This window comes from Malus domestica, chromosome 14 (assembly GCF_042453785.1).
Source record: "Malus domestica chromosome 14, GDT2T_hap1".
Lineage (NCBI taxonomy): Eukaryota > Viridiplantae > Streptophyta > Magnoliopsida > Rosales > Rosaceae > Malus > Malus domestica.
Window position 1 is genome coordinate 19548269 of NC_091674.1, and position 22521 is coordinate 19570789.

Here is a 22521-nt window from a genome sequence, read left to right on the forward strand (position 1 = left end):
CCTAGGATGTATGGAAAAGATCAGGACGTGACGGGCCACTTGCTACACGCCCTTTTGAAATAAACATTGGATTCCCTATAAAAAAAAAATGGCATGCAGCTGGCATGCAAGTGGAAAGTGGCGTGCAGATTTGTTTCTGTCTCTGTCAGAGCCCAAACGGCTCTCTCCCCTCTTTATTCAAACCGAGTCAATTGAGCAGACATATGAATACTCCAGCTTTGAACACGTGGCATGCATCACGAAGGGTAGCTCCATAGGATTCCAAATCAAGGGTTAAGATCAACCCCATGTGCCCATCTAGCTCTCTCTAGAAATTCTGAAAATACTTTTACTCTCTCCATTTCACAGCAAATCCTTCTTTCTCCCATTTTTTTTTTCATTTCTCTCGGACCCCATATCTCATAAAAATGAAAAAAAACCTCTCTGTCTCTCACATTTTTTTTTTCATGTCCCCCAATGCATCTCTGCTCTCTTCTTCATTACTTTAAAAAAAACGCAATAACCTTCTGCCTCTTAGAAATTCAGCCTCCTCATCTCTCGTTTTTCTCTCATTTCTCTCATTTGTGAGAACCCGAGCCTCTCCTCTCTCGCACAGCAGCACCAACCTTGCACCCCAAATATTGGTAGATCTTTGGTTGATTGTCCAAAAAACCAGCCATCAGCAGGTAACACACCGTCGTCCACCTTTTTTTTTTTTTTTATAGTCTCTGAGTAACTGGTTGAACATCATGGTTCTGTGACTGATGCATGTTGGTCTCAGATCTGTGTATATTATGAATGTGCAAATGTCCCTGACCTGAAAGCTCTGCAACGGCAATGAAAAGGAACAACAGCTACAACACTGCAGATCCGGTTTAGATCCTCATTGAAAAGGTATGCTTCTATATCCTTGCAACTATGTTTGATAAGAATCTGTGAATAAAAATTTGTATATGGTCTCAGTGCCTCAGTATGTTGAATTGGCTTGTTCGTCATGCATGAAGAGATCTATAAATTCATCATGTCTTATTCTCTGTGCCACTTAGATCCCTCAACTTTGTTTCTGCACTACGCACTGCCTAATCTCATGAATGTAGAGGAATTTATGATGAATTGATGATGAATGTGCTGGGGGAATAAATGTTGATTGCACCCCCTTAGTTGGGATCAGGGCGAATCAGTTCTGAATGCAACCTGCAATAAAAAACCTAATTAGATAAGTAAAGAAAAATAACAATAATTAAAAACTGCAATTTTTTTTTCAATTTTCTGATTTTTTTATTTTTGTGATTTTTGTAATTAGGAATAAAAACAGGAAAATAAAATAAACGAAATAAAAAGAAAAGAGTTAGAAAAATTGGGTTGCCTCCCAATTAGCGCTTTAGTTAACGTCTATAGCTAGACGTAGAGGGAAGAATTGAAGATCACGTCACTTGTTCCCTTCGAGTTAACCACTTCTTGATAGCATCATACGGCAACAATAGGTATGGAATGAGTTGTTGTTTATCAGTTGTTGAATACTTCATAAGTGCACTTCTATGTGAATGAATCTTTGTGATCAAATAAGGTTGTTTCCAGTGAGGTTTATGTTTCCGTCGAGCTGCCTTGAACCTTGTATTTAACACCCACAACCTCTGCACTGGCAAAATTTCTCTATGAGGAATTTAGCTGTCACGGAATTGATCCTGATTTTCTTTAAATTTGATGAATTGCGACGTTTGCGTGTCCAATTCAGCAACCAAAATTTTCTGATCAGTAGCCTGTTGCTCCGAATCCAAAATGGTCAGAGTAGTCAAAAGCTGATCATGTGATGTCTGATGTACTGATTTTGAATGAACAGCTTCTAACATATCAATTCTTGTGCATTCTTGCAGCCCTGCTGGGAAGGGTTCTGGTGGCCCATAAACTTGGGGAGGAAAAGATTGTGGGGAAATTGTTTCACGATCAGCAGGTGGTGTTTCCTCCCTTGGGCATGACTGGGTGGCAGATTGCTCTTCAATTCCTGCACCAATCTCCTCTTGATCATTAAAGCTCTTCCCATAATTTAATGCTTGAATCAGAAATCCGTCATTGGTTATTTCAATGTATAAGTCAATTAATTCCAACAATTTAGAGAGCTTGTCCTCCACTGAAAGCTCTTGTGGCACATTAAGCTGCTCAAAATACCGCCCAAGATGCTCTTTCAAACTTTGAGTGTAGAACTCTGAATGTGGATTGTTCCAGTTCCATTTTGAATCGTTTCTCATATTTATATACTTCTGGACATAATCTGGAAAATATTCTCTCTCAGGACATTGCAAAATATCATGAGTATTTGAATTACAAAGAGCACAAACTGTGGGCTTAAATCCATAATAACCCTTTTCTGCTAATGACACCCAAAGGGGTGGTCCTAGATTGAATTCAGGGGGAACTGCAAATTCCATTGTTGCACTGCTCAAAAAGAAACAAATTGTAACCTACCAAACAAAATTAACAATTAAATAAAAAGATATATACAAAAATAATTAACTAAGAGTTGTTGTAATCTGAGAAAAATAAAACAAAAACGAAAATTAATTAATTAATTAATTTTTGTTCTTATATGTATAAACAGCAATAACTAATTGAAATTCTGATTAGTAGGAATTATTTTAAATAATCCCCGGCAACGGCGCCATTTTCTTGATAGGATTTTTACTACTCATGTGAACGGGCTTAACTCTCCTATTTTACTTGCAAGAATCACAAGGTTATTGTAGTATAAACGGATTTCGCAAGGTCATCTTCACAGGGATTATTAAATAATTCGAACTAATCAGATTCCATTTAATTATTGTAAAATAGAAATTGAAGTGATTGATTTTATAACCTAATTAAAATAAAAACGAATTTAATGAATTAAAAATAAACAATCTGCAATATTAGGATTAGAGAGAAGAAAACAGTTTTGAGAAAATCAAATTAAGAAAGCACTAGGGTTCCACCATCACCTAGCAATCCTATGAATTTTTACCAATTACTTATGATCTACACATGCCACTTTGAAGGTTAGATTTTCCTAATTCATATTCTACTTGGAACCTCCAACATAGAACGTATATCTAACATGCAACCCGTCCGGACGTTCGGATCAAATCTAAACATGAAAGACTCATTATGCTTTATGAAAATCCTTTGAAAAACCATGCAATCCTTATGACGTGATATTCATCTTAAGAGAAATTACAATTATTAATCACAAGAAGCCAGCGTCAATTTCAGGGAACCTTCCGACCAAAATTGCATCAAATTACTTTTCTAAAGATCCTAATGGTGATCAGGCATTACGACAATTAGATAGTTTTTATCCCGGTGATTAACAATTCAAAGTACGCATGCAATCGATCATAAGCAATTAAATAAAAATCACATATTCATGCTAAGGCTCAAGGCTTCGCCCTAGCAAAAGAAATTAGTTCCGCATATTCATAATTGAAATCATAGAAATATCTCTTAAGAAAAGGATTGAAAACACCTTCAAGTAGAAAATCTTCGAAACCCTAACACTTCTCTGTCTCCAATATTGCATAAAATAAAGCGTCCAGAAAAACTATAGACGGCCAAGCAATATATATGCCAAGCCTCTCCACAAACCCTAGGAAACATAACCCTAAATTAAATGATAAAATTCGTCTAAAATCTGAACAGCCACGTTTTGACCCATAAGCTGCTCCAAAACTGGCCCAATATAGCTGGATTTAATGTTTGGGATATTCTGAACACTTTTCCAGAAGGCCACGAACCCATCCGAGGTCATCTTGGGCTCCAAAAACGCAATTTAAGCCCAAAAACGTCATTTTCCAGCACTGCGCACTGCTTCTTTATTTCATCGTCGGAAAATAACCGCTTGGTGGAAAAATCCCAATTTTTGATACGATCAAGCTAAGTGACTCACGAACGTCCTCCAACTGGAATTACTCCAAAATTCGTCCATTTGATCATGTTTTGCTCCAGAGGAAGTCGAAAGTCCTATATTAAAAATACAATTCAAAGTATCAAAAATTTTCCAATATTTTAACCAAAATATACTAAGATTAGGGTAAAATATATAATATAAAATCTACTCATCATCCAGCACAACTTCTCCATCACATTCATCATCCCCAACGACGGCTCGCACTTGGCTCCCTAAAAGAAAGTCCTTGAAGCCTTCAATTCCCAATCCATTTCCTACATCTTCCTCTCTCATGTGAGCTTCCATGACCTCCCTGCTGACGTCATGATCGAGACCAAGATCACACTAACCTTGACTCGATCCCTCTCGGCTCTTCGCGACTCACTCAAGGTCCTAAACGAGTCAACTCATCTATTTGCATTTGTTGTTGATGTCTTCGGTGTGGAGGCCTTTGATGTGGCTAATGAGTTCCACTTGTCCCCTTATATTTTCTTCTCTGTTAACGTTATGGGTTTATGGCTTTTATTTCATTTGCCACATCTTGACGAGACCACTTCATGCGAGTACAGGGACTTGCCCGAACTGGTTCTACTTCCTGGTTGTGTGCCAATCCAAGGTGGATATTTCTTAGACCCTGTTCAAGATCGGTCCAATCCGGTCTACAAAGGTGTAGTTCATATCTTCAAGAAGTGCAGGTCAGCTGTTGGGATTATGGTCAACAGCTTTGCGGACTTGGAACCTGGTGCTTTCAAGGCTTTCAAGGAAAAAGGGGCAGGTTTATGTCTTCCACCGGTTTATCCCATTGGACCGATTATAAAAACAACAGATGGGTTAGATGCAAATAAGTGTTTGAGATGGCTAGATAAGCAACCCTATGGGTCAGTTCTATTTGTTTCATTTGGGAGCGGTGGAACACTGTCACAAGAGCAACTGAATGAGTTGGCCTTAGGGCTTGAATTGAGCGGGCATAGATTCATTTGGGTTGTCAAGAGCCCAAACGAGACCGCTAACAATGCTTCTTACTTTACTGTCAAAGTTTGGGAGAACCCGTCTGAGTTTCTACCAAACGGGTTTCTGGAGAGGACCAAAGATGTTGGCCTAGTTGTGTCATCATGGGCGCCACAGGTCCAAGTGCTGAGCCATGGGTTGACACGGGGATTTTTGACCCATTGTGGGTGGAATTCGGTACTAGAGAGTATCGTGCATGGTGTGCCTCTGATTGCTTGGCCGCTCTATTCAGAGCAAAGAATGAATAAGGTGCTACTAGTTGATGGTTTGAAAGTTGCATTTGGGGTCAAAGTGGATGAGAAAGGCATAGTGGGGTGCCAAGGTATTGCTAAGTATGTAAGGGACATAATTGAAGGAGATGAAGGGAAATTGCTAAGGAAGAAAATGGAAGGGTATAAAGAGGAAGCCAAATTGGTTTGGGCAGAAGAAGGATCGTCTGCCAAGTCTCTTGCTGAAGTGGCTCAAATGTTGAATGGACTCAAGAACTAAATTAACTATAACCTAATGTGTCAATTACTGCGTCTATATTTGTAAAGTGAATAAAATAAGGGGTAAATGAATTTTAATACTTCTGTTAGATTAAATCTCATATTGAGCCATCAATAATGTGATTTAAAGAATCGAATTTAGCCATTTAGTATTACGGTTTAGTGATATTTCTCCTCACTTGTAAGTGAGATGTCTTAAATTTGATTCTCACCAAAGGCGAATTTAAATCAAATTATTGCTAACCCATTGTGAGGCCAACACACCTCATTCCCTTAGTATAGATAATATCGTTTGTTAAAAATAAAATTAAAAAAATTAAACATAAGACCTCATACTTACAAGTGAATAGGAATACTACTTGATATTAGTAATAAGTGGTGATAATTGATCTTAGTCCTCCATGTCATCATGATTATTATAACTCATATTTTGTTGTTTTTAAACTCTTTAATGGCTTTTTTTATTCCCATTGTGACCCTATAATTAATGATTCGACCTTCTTGGTATGGTTCCGCATTATTAGGATCTAATTTCGACTTTGATTAATTTATGCTATCTTAATCCTCAATGTCATCATGATTATTATAACTCATATTTTGTTGTTTTTAAACTCTTTAATGATTCTTTTTATTTCCATTGTGACCCTATAACTAATGATTCGACCTTCTTGGTATGGTTCCGCATTATTAGGATCTAATTTTGACTTTGATTAATTTATGCTTGATTTCTTCCATGATTATAGATTTTCATATCATCATGCGTAAATTACAAGATCAAAAAAGTCAAAGGTATCAAACGTATAATACACCAAAAAGTATATGTATTTAAATATTAGTACCTAGCTAAACACGTACGGATCCCATCCGGATGTTTTCTAGACGGAGCCAACGGACCACATCATCATGGTCGTTTATTCAAAACAGATGCAAATCGTGCGGCCTCAAATATTTTCAATTTATGTCCCGAGGAAGGAAGGCACTGACGCTGCCTCTTCCAGCTGGTTTCTTTCCTGCTCTGTCACCCCAAAACTCAGTACCCAGCAACCCTTGCAAGCTTGCCTTCATGACCAAGTAATCCTCAGCAGAAGTTTGGGGGACGAAGGGAAAGGTTCAGCGCAGACCTCGTTACCCTCGCCCTCGCTACCAGCGGCCCTGTCTTCCTCTCGCTGCCACCGACGATGATGGTGTACGAAGACCGGATCGGTCACCGACGGAGGGATCGGAGGGGAAAATGAAGCCGGCCGAATGATATGCCTATCGGACCGATTGCAGAATTCGAATTCTTCATCTATGGAGTTTGCCCTTAAAATTTTTCCCAAATCCATTTCCGTTAATTTTTCCCCTATTCTTGCTTGAAACCACTGCAGTCGCTAAAGATTTTGTTTGTGGTTTCTGGGAAATTGATGGATTAATTCTTGGGTATATGAGAAGTCTTTTGGGTTGTTTGATGGGTTAATTCTTTGATTAATCCTTCCTTTTGGCCTTTTGGAATGGGACAAGAATAAAGAATGCCGAGGGGTTTGAGGACGAAGGGAGAGAGAGTGAGAAAGCTGAAAAACAAAATATTCAAAATAATCTTGGGCCGTAGGATATGAGCTGAACGGTTTGGATGGATTGATTCCCAGTGGATCCGCAGAGAAGGATCCGGCGAGGATCCTGGTCCAAATTATAGTACTTAGTTGAAAACATCCAATCACACTACCTACTTAAATCATAGTACCTAATCCAATGTATTTATATTATTGTACCTAATCGAATTTATCTAAATTATCGTACCTAATCGAGTGTGAAAGCGTACCTAATCAAACACAGATGCAATAGATCAATCCCAACTCCAACTCAACAATTCATACAATAGCAAAATGATCAAAACCCAATAATAAAATCATCCAACACAAAATAAAACATAAAAAAAAAGAAATATCACAAGCACAATGCCACAAAAAAAGTTACTGAAGTTGAATCCATTCTCTTCGTTGCAAATTGTTGGCATTCATCTAGATACACAAGCCATATGCCATTCAAAACCAACAGAAAGAAAATAGAGGGACTCCTAATGCAAATGATAAGAAAAAAGGGAAAAATCGTAATTAGCAGATGTATGTGAAGAAATCAGCCAATATATAGATGATTGCCTAATCTCTTTTTCAATTGCAGAAGCCTAATCTCTTTCTAGGAAGAAGTCTAATCTCTAATTCTTTTGATGTTGCATCTTTAAATGCCGGATGCTCATTTTGAATTAAAAAACAAAAATTCATTCTATTGCAAAACCATTTAATAGCAATATTTAGGGGTTATATAGGAAGAAAAAACATGGTGTAATTACATAAAATATGATGTGGAATATAAATGTTGATTTGGACACGAGTCAAAAGATTAAAATTAGTTTTTAATCTTACTTGTGGTATTTATGTAAAAGTAATCATTTTAAGGACTAAAATCCAGTTTTTAAATTTTAGCCTATCGGTCTAGTGGTATTCCTTTTCACTTGTAAGTGAGATCTTAGATTCGATTCTCGCCAAAGATAACTTAGAACCACATAATTGCTAGCCCATTGTGAGGCTTAGCCTTTCCCCTTCCCGTTATTGTAGATAATATCGTTTGTTAAAAAAAAAAATTTCATTTACCAAATGTTGAAAACTACAAAACTTTAGGCTAGTAAACTGAGATTAAAGAGATAAAAAAAGAGCACAAATAGAAACACAACTCTCTCCGTCGTGAGCCCCATCAACTTTATCATATTCACACCTAATTCACTTACCTACACCACCAAAAATTCCACACTCAATATATTAACAAGAAGGGAATTTTTTTTTCTTCAAGGAAGCAGTATTATGTAGGGTAAAGAAATGAGTTAAGCTTCACAATGGATCAGCCATAATAATGTAGTCCAAATTCTCACTTGACAAAAAAAAATCAAACCTAAAACCTCTAATTTACAAGTAAAAATAAATACAACTGGCCGCAATAGACTTACAAGTCAACGACCACATTGTTCTCAATTATTCTCCACAATTTTCCTTATAAATATTCTTTTTCTTCCTTGCATTCATTTCATCAAACACTAAAATCCGTATAGCAACCATGGCATTAGACACCCAAAGCCACCGCAGCAGCAACCACCACCACAACGACCACCATAAACTGATCAAACCACCGCATGTTACCATCGTCCCAACTCCAGGCCTAGGCCACCTCATTCCCCTTGTCGAGTTAGCCAAACGACTCGTCATCCAGCACAACTTCTCCATCACATTCATCATCCCCAACGACGGCTCGCACTTGGCTCCCCAAAAGAAAGTCCTTGAAGCCCTCGATTCCCAGTCCATTTCCTACGTCTTCCTCCCTCCTGTGAGCTTCCATGACCTCCCTGTTGACGTCACGATCGAGACCAAGATCACACTAACCTTGACTCGATCCCTCTCGGCTCTTCGAGACTCACTCAAGGTCCTAAACGAGTCAACTCGTCTAGTTGCACTTGTTGTTGATTTCTTCGGTGCGGAGGCCTTAGATGTGGCTAATGAGTTCCACTTGTCCCCTTATATTTTCTTTTCTACTAACGCTATGGGTTTATGGCTTTTATTTCATTTGCCACATCTTGACGAGACCACTTCATGCGAGTACAGAGACTTGCCCGAACCGGTTCTACTTCCTGGTTGTGTGCCGATCCAAGGTGGAGATTTCTTAGACCCTGTTCAAGATCGGTCCAATCCGGTCTATAAAGCTGTAGTTCATATTTTCAAAAAGTGCAGGTCGGCTGCCGGGATTATGGTCAACAGCTTTGCGGACTTGGAACCTGGTGCTTTCAAGGCTTTTAAGGAAAAAGAGTTAGGTCTATGTCTTCCACCAGTTTATCCTATTGGACCGGTTATAAAAACCAGTTCAACAGATGGGTTAGACGCAAATGAGTGTTTGAGGTGGCTAGATAAGCAACCCTATGGGTCAGTTCTATTTGTTTCATTTGGGAGCGGTGGAACACTGTCACAAGAACAACTAAATGAGTTGGCCTTAGGGCTTGAATTAAGCGGGCAAAGATTCATTTGGGTTGTCAAGAGCCCAAATGAGACCGCTAACAATGCTTCTTACTTTACTGTCAAAGGCGGGGAGAACCCGTTTGAGTTTCTACCAAACGGGTTTCTGGAGAGGACCAAAGATGTTGGCCTAGTTGTGTCATCATGGGCGCCACAGGTCCAAGTGCTGAGCCACGAGTCGACAGGGGGATTTCTGACCCATTGTGGGTGGAACTCGGTACTAGAGAGCATCGTGCATGGTGTGCCTCTGATTGCTTGGCCGCTCTATGCAGAGCAAAGAATGAATAAGGTGCTTCTAGTTGATGGTTTGAAAGTTGCATTTGGGGTCAAAGCGGATGAGAAAGGCATAGTGGGGAGCCAAGATATTGCTAAGTATGTAAGGGACATAATTGAAGGAGATGAAGGGAAATTGCTAAGGAAGAAAATGGAAGGGTATAAAGAGGCAGCCAAATTGGTTTGGGAAGAAGAAGGATCGTCTGCCAAGTCTCTTACTGAAGTGGCTCAAATATTGAATGGACTCAAGAACTAAATGAACTGTAACCTAATATGTCAATTATTGCGTCCATATTGGCAAAGTGAATAAAATAAGGGGTAAATGAATTTTAATCCTTCTATTAGATTAAATCTCATAATGAGCCATTAATAATGTGATTTAAAGAATCGAATCTAGCCATTTAGTACTACGTTCTAGTGGCATTCCTCCTCACTTGTAAGTGAGAGGTCTTAGATTCGATTATCGCCAAAGGTGAATTTAAATCATATTATTGCTAGTCCACTGTGAGGCTAATCAACCTCCTCCCCCTTAGTATAGAGAATATCGTTTGTTAAAAAAAAAAAAAATTGAAACTAAAACCTCTTACTTACAAGTGAATAGGAATACCGTTAGATCTTAATAATAAGTGGCGATATTTGATCTTAGTCCTCCATGTCATCATGATTATTAGAACTCATATTTTGTTGTTTTTAGACTCTTTAATGGCTCTTTTTGTTTCCATTGTGCCCCTATAATTAATTATTCGACCTTCTTGGTATGGTTCTGCATTATTAGGATCTAATTTTGACTTTGATTAATTTATGCTTGATTTCTTCCATGATTATAGTGCCTGGAAAGATTTTTTTCATATCATCATGTGTAAATTACAAGATGAAAAAAGTCAAAGGCATCACACGTATAATACACCAAAAAAGTATATGTATTTAAATATTAGTATCTAGCTAAACACACTTAAATTATAGGGGTACAGATCCCATCCGGATGTTTTCTAGACGGAGCCAACGGACCACATCATCATAGTCGTTTCAAAACATATTCAAATCGTGCGGCCTCAAATATTTTCAATTTATGTCCCGAGGAAGGAAGGCGCTGACGCTGCCTCTTCCAGCTGGTTTCTTTCCTGCTCTCTCACCCCAAAACTCAGTACCCAGCAACCCTTGCAAGCTTGCCCTCACGACCAAGTATTCCTCAGCAGAGGTTTGGGGGACGAAGGGAAAGGTTCAGCGCAGACCTCGTTACCCTCGCCCTCGCTACCAGCAGGCCCATCTTCCTCTCGCTGCCACCGGCGATGATGGTGTACGAAGACCGGATCGGTCACCGGCGGAGGGATCGAAGTGGAAAATGAAGCCGGCCGAATGATATGCCTATCGGACCGATTGCAGAATTCGAATTCTTCATCTATGGAGTCTGCCCTTAAAATTTTTCCCAAATCCATTTCCGTTAATTTTTCCCCTATTCTTGCTTGAAACCACTGCAGTCGCTAAAGATTTTGTTTGTGGTTTCTGGGAAATTGATGGATTAATTCTTGGGTATATGAGAAGTCTTTTGGGTTGTTTGATGGGTTAATTCTTTGATTAATCCTTCCTTTTGGCCTTTTGGAATGGGACAAGAATAAAGAATGCCGAGGGGTTTGGGGACGAAGGGAGAGAGAGTGAGAAACGGAAGCTGAAAAAAAAAAATTATTCAAAATAATCTTGGACCGTAGGATATGAGCTGAACGGTTCGGATGGATTGATTCCCAGTGGATCCGCAGAGAAGGATCCGGCGAGGATCCTGGTCCAAATTATAGTACTCAGTTGAAAACACCCAATCACACTACCTACTTAAATCATTGTACCTAATCCAATGTATCTATATTATCGTACCTAATCAAATTTATCTAAATTATCGTACCTAATCGAATGTATCTAACTAAACGTACCTAATCAAATACAGATGCAAAAGACCAATCCCAACTCCAACTCAACAATTCATACACTAGCAAAATGATCAAAACCCCATAATAAAATCAACCAACACAAAATAAAAAATAAAAAAAAGAAATATCACAAGCACAATGCCACAAAAAGAGTTGCTGAAGTTGAATCCATTCTCTTCATTGCAAATGTTGGCATTCATCTAAAAGAGTTGCTGAAGTTGAATCCATTCTCTTCATTGCAAATGTTGGCATTCATCTAGATACACAAGCCAGATGCCATTCAAAACCAACAGAAAGAAAATAGAGAGAGACCTAATGCAAATGATGAGAAAAAAGGGAAAAATCGCAATTAGCAGATGTATGTGAAGAAATCAGCCAATATATAGATGATTGCCTAATCTCTTTTTCAATTGCAGAAGCCTAATCTCTTTCTAGGAAGAAGTCTAATCTCTAATTCTTTTGATGTTGCATCTTTAAATGCCGGATGCTCATTTTGAATTAAAAAACAAAAATTCATTCTATTGCAAAACCATTTAATAGCAATATTTAGGCGTTATATAGGAAGAAAAAACATGGTGTAATTACATAAAATATGACGTGGAATATAAATGTTGATTTGGACACGAGTCAAAAGATTAAAATTAGTTTTTAATCTTACTTGCGGTATTTATGTAAAAGTAATCATTTTAAGGACTAAAATCTAGTTTTTAAATTTTAGCCTATCGGTCTAGTGGTATTTCTCTGCACTTGTAAGTGAGAGGTCTTAGGTTCGATTATCGCCAAAGACGACTTTGAACCACATGATTGCTAGCCCATCGTGATGCTTAACATTTCCCCTTCCCCTTAGTGTAGATAATATCGTTTGTTAAAAAAAAAAAAATTAGCCATTGGAAAAGATTGAAAATTTTAATTAAAACATGTGTTAGATTACATATTTTTTTTAATCAAATGATATGATGTACACTAAGAGGGTGGAGGAGGGGCTACACCTCATAATGGGCTACATTAGTAGGAAAAACTATTTGCGCGACAAAGCAAAATCTGTCGCGCAAAGACGTTTTGCACAACGAAAAAAAATCTTCGTCGCGCAACGTTGGTCAACTTTGCACGATGGAGAAGTTCGTCGCACAAAGCCAGTAAGAAATCACGCGTGATTTTTTTTGGCGCAAAAATAAGCAACGAAAATTTTCCCACGGAACCTTTGCGCGACAAAGCCTTCGTCGCATAAAGCTCATTCAGTTTTTGGGGCAAAGCATTCAACGCATGGGAATCAGAGGAACACTATTATGAACAAATGCTATTATTGTTATAACACTTCCGTTTGCTGAAAGTAGAAGACTTCTTTGTCATTATCAAGAGTCATGTCTTCCGTATTCCACAGTTAAGTTAATTGTGATTGATTTATCATAATTTTGGTTTATCAAATCCATATCCTAACGTCTTATTGTTGTTCGCAGGATTTCGGAAATTTCTTACACTACAAATTTACAAAACCACATGAGACCGAAATGACCAATTAATATTTGCATAATTGCATTGACGTCCTTATCTATACTATCAAGTTTCAAAGAACGTCCAAGAATAGCGTGGTTATATTACTCACACCAAAAGTAGCTCTCCCTTAATTCTAATTCGATCCAATCATTTGGAACTAAAAGAAAATCATGAAAATATAATTTCAGCTATAGCTTCTATGTGTTGTACATAGGGGTAGGCAAACGGGTAGAGAAACTACGGGTCGAGGTGTGTAGACCAGGTTCGAGCCGGGTACGGGGTGGGTCCAATTTTTTTTAGAATAAGCGGGGTGGGTCGGGGCCTTAGTCTTTTAGAGGCGGGCCAAGTCCTAACATTAAGAATAATGGGGCCTCGAACTAGCCCGTTAATTCTCCTTAGTCTAGTCCATCTGGATTCTGGACTCCATCTTCTCTCCAAAGTCCATACCACCCAGACTTTTTTGTCTTCTCCTCCTCAATGACATCATCCTTTGCAACTCTGTATTCGCTTTTCTCATCGCCATCACGACTACCACGACTGCACCATCCGTCTCTCCTCCTTGATGATATCCCAAAGCACCTAGGTCCTAGAACCACGACGACACAACCCATCTCAATTCTCTCTTCCTCTTCAGCACCACCCATTTCGGTTCCTAGACGACAGCACCGCCGTCGTGATCATCATCACCCTTTCACCACCGTCGCCTGCCATAATTTTGGTAATTTTGAATTAGGCTTTTGTTATTTATGTGAATTTTTTATTTAGGGATTTAGGGTTTTTGAATCAAGAATGGTATAGATTATGTTCTGGGTTCTAAATTTCTGGTTGGGTAATTTGTAGTTGTCACAATGACGGTTGTGGGGGATGGAATTGTATTCATTTGATATATGTGTGTCTGTTCTTTAATTTTATTAGAGATTGTGCAATATGATCAAAATTGAAATTGAGATTGAATATCCCTTTCATTTGTTTTTTGTATCGTTCTCATTCCACTGTTGGCTATTCTGAATAATCCACTAACATATTTTTTGATTTGATGGAAACATTCAACCACGGGAGGAAGCAATATTACAAGTGAAAACCATTTTCTGGTTTTTCTTGCAGCTCTTTCACCTTCTTCCTTAGCAATGTCTTGCTTTTCACTATCCCGTTTTCGCCTTGACTTTCCGTGCAATATTTATATCGTCAGTTAGCAATACTACCTTCTTAGTTATGCTGACCCAGTGTTCCTTATCAAACTCTTACAAGACACATTTTTTAAGGACAAAGGTTATATCTTTACTGTTGGAAATACCACAAATCTTAGAAGTCCACACAATAAACCTTATTTACAATGTCTTCGAATCATGCTAAGCTCACCATACCTTACTACTTCACACCTAAGTAGACACAGTTGAGAGCTCTTGTTGAGCATATTCGAAACACTTGTAGACTGTCGAACAACTATTCATGAAGACAATGTCGACCAAATGATCCAAGTGGCTATGCCAAACTTCTTGTTGCTATCTACATTAGCAAAGCATCAGAAGATTAAAGTCAAGCAGATCAGATCCCAAGATAGCCTTGGCAATCTCTTCACAAAGTTAGTGTCAAAGTCTACCATCACGAAGCTTGTCCGAGGAGTTGGATTGCCTACACTATCTCATTTGCAATATTGGTAGTTCTTAGGGGGAGTTTTGTCATCTCAATGTGAGTATCTTGTAGTATACTCACTTGGCCTTAATGTACTATTTTTCTTTTAGATCAAGATCACTTTTTCTCACTGGGTTTTTACTAACTTGACAAGGTTTTAACGAGGCACTTATATTAGACTAGTTATAACCTTGACATGTGCGTTTATCGTTGCTTGTTTATCTCAAGTGTTGACATTGCATTAACTCACATTTTCTCCTCAGACTAAGCTTCCCAGTGAGCAAGGTTTTGGTGAGACTGTACTTTTTATGGACCCTACTTGTGAGACTTGTGTATGCATTGCCTATGCCTGACGAGAAGACTTCATCAACTGCTTTCACATTTGCCTGATAACACAATACGACTGCTTTTTTAGTTCTACACATTCCAAGGGGAGTGTTGCAGTTAGTATTATTATAGGAATGTGATTTTAGTGAACTAGAAATAAAAATCCTATAAGATCTAGAAAATCCTTTCCTTATGTGACTTATATTATTTGTAGGACAAGTAAAACCCTATGATTAGTATAAATAAAAGTATAAGGCCAAGAAAAAAAAAAATCATGCTAAGACAGTTAGCCCATTTCTCCATCTATCCCCATCCCCCTCTATCACATCTTTCAAATATGAGAAATATTCTCAAAAGTGAGACTTTCCGTGGATTATCTGTCACCTAATATTTTGGCACAATGTTTTCAAATGTTGTATGATAATTGACGTTAAATTGTAAGGTGACAGAAAGTATATGAAGAGTCACTTTTTAAAAAGAATTATCTCAGAATTTCTCCATGTTATTTCCTACAACAATTTCATATTTTTTTTTTTAATTATTTATGAAATTTTTAATTTTTGAGTTAAATAAAAATGTAATCTTTTTTATTGAAGAAGAAACGATATTATTTTTGTCTTACAACAATTTTATAGATTTTATCAAATTATTAAATCATACCATATACGGGTGGACTCGTTTCGAGTCCAAATCCATTAAACCCTTTTTTATTTTATTTTTTTTGAATAAACGGGGTTAAAATCGAACATAAAACTGAAATCAGTTATAAGTAAAAGAGGAATACTGTAATATTGAGCGGCTGATTGGCCCCTTTTTAAACCTTAAACATAATCGACCCAGAAACCGTCCCAACGTTCTGCCAAACCAAAACCCTATAAACTAATCGTCCCGTTTTTAGCTCTTCCTCCTCTGACCGTCGTGGGCACAGATCGGAGCTCCAGTGACTGTGCGGATATGTGTTAGAACCCAAATCTCAAACCCTAACTCAAACCTTAACTATTACACATAGAAGAGAAGGAAGGAGGAAGATAGAAGGAGCAGAGCTCCGATATTTTTGTATTGATTTGTTTTGTAAAATTCTGTTCTCCCTATTAGAGGAAGCTGGGCTCCTTTTATACAGACTATACTCCTTAAAATGCCAGCTGGCATATTTAACAATTCAAATTCAAGTATAAACCTCAATTACATTTTGGGTTCATAACAATATTCCCCCCTTGAAAATTAGCCTTGTCCTCAAGGCTTAAAATGGAATTGTGGAAGCCCTCCCAATTAGTTGCTGTCCTCAAAGCACCAACAAGTTGAATCCAAAGAAGGCACTCATCGGCAGATTCTTCCCAAGCCTTCTTCGAGTCAAACTCCTGAACTTCCTTAATCAACTTAAGGCATAAATCCCAACAGATAGGGAGAAGATTGATGAATTCTCTTTCTGAAAAACTAGTATCTTCACTGGGCAAACAAAGAGACCTACAAGCTGCCAATCTTACAGATAGGTCTTTGTCCTGTAGCAATTTGATAAAAGCCCCTTTGGATTCAAACACCTCACTCCTTTTGGCAACCAACTCCGCCAAAACTATATTCCCATAAGTCCTATACGCAAAAAGCAGAGATTTCCATATAATCACATCAGGTTCAATAGGTGTATCTCTGATGAATATTTCAACCTCATTTAACAGATTAGCACGACCAAGAAGATCCCCCATGCATCTGTATTGTTCGATTCGAGGACTGAGCTTATAAATTTCAGTAATGGCTCCGAAATGGTGAAAACCTTTATCCACAAACCCACCATGACTGCATGCAGACAACCCGCCGCGGAATGTCGGCTTCACATCACTCGACGCTTCCATTTGTGAGAACATTTCCAGTGCTCCAACAGATTTCCCTTTCATAGCAAGACCAATTATCATGCCAATCAAGGCATTCTTCACCGATATGTTGGTGTAAAAGCCGCCTCTTTTGCAGTATGTATGGACACATTTTTTATGGTCTAATGCACCCGAATGCTCGCACTCAGATATTACACAAACAACCATTGCTGCGTCAAAGTCATTGATAACCCAAGGTCGAGGGACAAGGTTTTGACAACTAACTAAAAAGGACATACTATACTTTGAGAAAACTTCTGCAAGCTGTGCATAAACAAGACCAAATATATTTCCAGCAACCATTGCTTCGTCGTCAATAGAATCACTAAGATCCAGTACATTCTCAAGCAGGGATACGGCCTTGGCATTCTCTTCATCCACATGTCCCAACCGGTCCAAAGCCTTAATTCTTGACAAAGCTGAGATCATATACCCAAGAGCTGAAAGAGATTTATTGATGTTTTGAGATTCCGTAAGACTTTTCCCTTGAACTTCAGTTTTTTCTTGTCTCTCACTGCCACCCAAATTCAAAAGCCAAAGCTTGCTCATTGTGGACCCTTCAGCAAACTTAAGCTTAAGTACATCAGACTGTGTAACCATCGCTTGATTTGCAGACACCATATTGTTGAATTCGGAAATCCCATCATCAAATTTATGCACTTCAGAAAAGAGTTGAGAATAGTCTTCATCCCTCGACTTGACTTCACTTTCTAAATTGTCAGCAAGAGATATATGATATTCACAAGACAGAAACTGATCAAGAGATTGAAATCTGCCCACATGCTTTGATCGTAAAGAAACTGTCAAACTCAAAGGGGAGGCTTCTTTTCTTTCTTTGAGAGATACAATATCAATGTCCTGATTGCAGTCTCTGTTGGTCCAATATGCAGCAACTTGTGTAGCAGCCATTGCATCATTGGCAGATGTTACAGCTGCTTTAGCAGCTGATGCTGAGTCTACAAACTGCATATGTCCTTTTTCACCACCAATTGTCCTGCGTGAAGAACTAATGTTTGGTTTATTAGTCTTAACAGATTGAGGCTGCACACTGTGCACAGGCATGCTGGTAGTACTACCAAAATTGCATCCTTGTATAAGCTCTTCTGGAGGCTTGAACAGCTCCTGTTCAGATTTCGATGTATCCCACTCAACGTGGTATTCCTTGGCTATCTCCTTCAGGAGTTTCAACTTTACTTCGCCCATAGGGATTCTAACAGAGAGCTTGTCAATCAGCATGCGATTCACACCACAGTTGGGACGTACATCAACAGCCTCAGATACAAAATCTTTACCATGCTTTTTCTCAAACACATTTGTTAGTGCGATCAGTTCAGAAATCTCAGAACACCTGGGATAGGCAAATATTAAACTAGCAATTCCTTCTTTGAGACTAGGCAGACACTCCATTTGCTCTGCGATGATAGAAAGTCTAGATACTACTAATTCACATAAGAGCTCAATGAACTCATTGGCAGCCACTGCCCATCCCCTCACAAAAACTCTACCTAAAGCAATTGTACTTCCATATTCAAAACCAAGGTAGCAATTTAAGTCAAAATAATGGAGCTGGATGGCAAGATAGTCGAGATGGAGAACTTCAATACTGTGAACCAGTGGCTGAATGAACATATTGTCATTCTGTCTCTTAGACATTTCATCAAACAGATCAAATGCATATAAATTTTTCTTCACAAATTTACCCACAAGATACCAATTAACCCATCCAAATTTATCTTTCAGGTATGCACCGTAGTAATCAGTCAAAAGAGAAGGGAATGTAGCCTCCGAAGTTGCTAAAATGATACTCAAATTAAGAACTACCTCAGGTCCAGTTTTCGTAGTATCAGAGAACGGGTGCTCATGGAGTAGTGACGGAGCAGAGGTCATCATCGAAGTATGAATCCCCGTCTTCGATTTCGTAAATGAAACTATAGCTGCTGCGGGGTGCTTCGAGTGTGGCTTGACGGCCGAAGTTGACAGTGCTCGCAACAACGGTGAAGATGAGAGCAGCGGTGGAGCTTGGATTGCCGACGGAATAAGCTGCGATTGGGCTCCTTCAGCACAAATTGGGCTCCGAGGTAGCTGGATAGGCTCAATCGCAGGAGAAACATGATGATCAATGGCAAGAGGGGCAGAGATGCCTACCGCAGCACCTCGAGAAAGCATTCCCCAACGAAATCTTTCAAAAGAGGCATCAAAGACATTGTCGAAGGCCTTGGCGTACTCAGTGGCGATGAGGGAAGGTAAAGAGGCGATGAGAGCCGCCAAGGAAGCCTCCACGGCATCAAGACGGGACGCCAAGGCAGAGTCGCAAGTAGCAGCGGATCGGCGGGTGTGCACAGTAGGGAATCCAGGAATCGATATGGGTGATACCATTGTTAGAACCCAAATCTCAAACCCTAACTCAAACCTTAACTATTACACATAGAAGAGAAGGAAGGAGGAAGATAGAAGGAGCAGAGCTCCGATATTTTTGTATTGATTTGTTTTGTAAAATTCTGTTCTCCCTATTAGAGGAAGCTGGGCTCCTTTTATACAGACTATACTCCTTAAAATGCCAGCTGGCATATTTAACAATTCAAATTCAAGTATAAACCTCAATTACATTTTGGGTTCATAACAATATGGAGAAACCTCTGGTGGCGCTCGATAAAGGCACCACTTGCTCTTCTTGGAACTACTCCGGCCAGAGATTAGCCACTGGCTCCGTCGACGGAACTCTCACCGTCTTCGACTCGCGCGACCCTTGCTCTTCCTCCTTGTCCTGCACCTCAAAATCCAAGGTCCCTAATTCCCTCCTGCTTGAATTGATTCCACATTTCAGGAATTAGCCCATTAGTTTTTAATTTTTTTCTGTTGAAATTTTCTATTCCACTTAAAAGATTGTGTTTTTGTTTTTGAAATGTATGATTGTTTTTGCTTTAGGTACACGAGGCTGCTGGCATTGTGAAAATTGGTTGGGTTCCGCCGGAATACGGTGACGCAGTGGCGTGTGTTTGCACAGATGGGACTTTGTTATTGTGGGAGGAAGTAGCTGAAGGTATTTTCATTGAAATTATAATCTTTTCTAACTGAAGCAGTTTAATTTAGTTAGGGAATTGTGAGGACAATGCTTTTTGAGTTTGTTTTCGAGGCGTATTGTGTTTCCTGATGCATATTGAATCACCCATTACCAAGAACTGGGTATAGGAATTTCACTGCGCATCGTATCTGATTGAAGTTTACGGTTTTTTTTTTTATTGTCTAGATGCACAACCTCTTCAATGGAAGCTGTGCATAAGCTTTAACGGCGGTTCGGCTCAACTGCTAGATACCCAGTTTGGAGTCTCAGCGGCAGGTTTAAAAATGGTTAGCTTTTGTTGCTGCTACTGCTTTTCTTTAATTTTGGCATTGCGGTTACAGTTTCTAAAATCTAAGTTTGTAAGTGAAAAGTTATGCTTCGGATTGCTGACTTTTTTTCTTTTCGTTTCATCTAATATGATTTAGGTTCTAGTTTACGTTCAATTGGCACCCTGTACAACATGCTCAATGGAGACTGTGTGAGAGTGAAAGGTGACAAACTTTAATTTGTTTCGTTTTTATAGGTCACTGCATATTCAGATGGCCGTGTCAAGGTTTATGAGCTACTGGATCCCTTGGAACTGAAGAATTGGCAACTTCAGGTGGATCATTTTATCTGATTCAGTCTGATAATGTTACTTAGAGCATGTAATTTTATTATAATTTTACAATGCAGCTGAATTGTTACTGAATTTTCCGTTTATGATTATTTTTTCACAAACCTGAACCATTATAGGTAAGTTCTAGTTGTATAGAATGATGCATTGGGTTTGTGAATATATAAGGGACGACAGGAGATTTCTTCCCCCAATCCTTCACCTGTTTTTATGAATGAGAATGGACCATGAGCTTCTGTTTCTGTTGCTCTTTCTCTCTTATTTTTGGGGCTCTTTCTCCTGTGTGCTTTTCTTGACATGGTTACACCCTTTTAGTTTTTAAGATTCTTTCTCCAGTTTAGAACAATTCCTTAAAGAATTTTACAGTCTGCAACTACTCTCTGACCTTATTTCATGATCTTTTTGTCCAGGCGGAATTTCAGAATGTTATTGATTCGGTGTCTACAGTTGGCCCTGCCATGTGCTTATCTGCATCTATATCTTGGAATCCACGAAGAGGAGAAAGCCAGGAATCAAGTTTTGTTTTGGGTTTCAGTTCAAACACACCACAACTTAATTCCGCCAAGGTATGATAAATTCTTCTTTATCATTCATTTACATCCGCAGGCCACATCAATGTTGCAGGTGTTGTATGTCTCCTTCCTTAAATATATGACTTCTTCTTTTGTTTGATATATTTTGTTATGTACAAAATCTTATGATTGTACTTTACAGGTATGGGAATTTGATCAGGCTCATCAAAGATGGCTCCCGGTTGCAGAGTTGGCCTCGCCTGGTGACAACGATAATCAGGTTTATGCAGTTGTGTGGGCACCGAACATTGGAAGGTAGGGAATTGTCTCATTGCTCATGCAAACACTGTTTACTAATGATTAGGAATTTGAGATTTTCTGTTTTATGTCTTCATAAAATTGGAAAAAATGGCTTCGTTTTATTTTTATATCAGAGTGATTTGTATAAATTTTGTTCAGGCCGTATGAGGTAATTGCTATTGCCACTCACAAGGGAATATCAATATGGCATCTTGGTCTAAACCCTGACTCAAATGGAAGACTCTCATTGAAGAAGATTGCAGTACTTTCGGGTCACAAAGGCGAGGTAATAATAAAACTATCGAAAATGTTATCAATCAATTAATTTGGAACGGAAATTGATATTAACAGTGTATGTGTTGGGCATACGATTGTAGATGCTTAAGAGGGCAAAATGTTTATTACATCAGAGAGCAAGGCTATGAACCTTCCTAATTGATTGATGTCTTCATGTTGTGATCAGGTCTGGCAGATGGAATGGGATATGAGTGGAATGACTTTGGCGACCACCGGGAATGATGGGTCAGTAAGGTTATGGCAGTCTAGTTTGAACGGAGTTTGGCATGAAGAGGCTACTTTTGAACCCACGTCGTAGTCCCTCGGTTTTTACATGTTAGTGAATTCACTGTTTGAACGTTATTGATTGTAACTTTACATATTGGTTCAAATGATTCACAATTGAAATTTGATGTGGGAAATTGGGAATCATTTTCGCTTTCGGCTGTCTCTTTTGTACGGCTTGTTTCTTTAGAAACGTAAAAGAGGGAAACAAATGAATGGGGAATTCCAAACATCATTGAATTGAAATAGTAATTTAGTTTTCATGTTTGGTCTCAAAACAAAACTGTTGTTGGGTCGAATTTTGATATGTGACCGCACAGGAACAAGGCTGTAGGACGACGGTGTGACATCGGTATTGTTTTCTGAACGTACATTAGGTTACAGGGTCGACAGTGTTATCTCATCTATTTTCTTCCCTAATCGCAAGCACTGCCCAGCGCCATTTAGGCATTTCATCGAATACCTGAACAACATGTGTGAGAGAACAATTTACGTACAACGGATTTAACACAACGTGACATTTTGATTCAACAATTCAT

General features: G+C 38.7%; 3 protein-coding genes and 2 long non-coding RNA genes across 5 annotated transcripts; all 5 read left to right on the forward strand.

Annotated features, from left to right (window-relative positions):
• Positions 1-324: 324 nt before the first annotated feature.
• On the forward strand, positions 325-2214 carry LOC139191551 (uncharacterized). Its single transcript, XR_011575601.1, has 3 exons — positions 325-665; positions 761-873; positions 1854-2214. It is a non-coding gene; the product is annotated as an uncharacterized lncRNA (long non-coding RNA).
• A 1872-nt stretch (positions 2215-4086) lies between these two features.
• LOC114821200 (hydroquinone glucosyltransferase-like) lies at positions 4087-5527 on the forward strand. The gene has a single exon (XM_029093172.2). The coding sequence runs from the start codon at positions 4220-4222 to the stop codon at positions 5390-5392; it is 1173 nt and encodes a 390-aa protein (XP_028949005.1). The 5' UTR covers positions 4087-4219; the 3' UTR covers positions 5393-5527.
• A 2909-nt stretch (positions 5528-8436) lies between these two features.
• On the forward strand, positions 8437-10028 carry LOC103454619 (hydroquinone glucosyltransferase-like). The gene has a single exon (XM_008394213.4). It carries the CDS (start codon positions 8476-8478, stop codon positions 9949-9951), a length of 1476 nt encoding a protein of 491 aa, XP_008392435.2. The 5' UTR covers positions 8437-8475; the 3' UTR covers positions 9952-10028.
• A 3477-nt stretch (positions 10029-13505) lies between these two features.
• Positions 13506-22129, forward strand: LOC103431276 (protein SEH1-like). The gene is made up of 10 exons (XM_070811625.1): positions 13506-13826; positions 15996-16019; positions 19555-19715; positions 19858-19972; positions 20180-20280; positions 20517-20594; positions 21020-21175; positions 21324-21436; positions 21581-21707; positions 21885-22129. Exons 1-10 carry the CDS (start codon positions 13586-13588, stop codon positions 22014-22016), a joined length of 1248 nt encoding a protein of 415 aa, XP_070667726.1. The 5' UTR covers positions 13506-13585; the 3' UTR covers positions 22017-22129.
• On the forward strand, positions 14168-15373 carry LOC139191100 (uncharacterized). Its single transcript, XR_011575248.1, has 2 exons — positions 14168-14797; positions 15004-15373. It is a non-coding gene; the product is annotated as an uncharacterized lncRNA (long non-coding RNA).
• Positions 22130-22521: the final 392 nt, after the last annotated feature.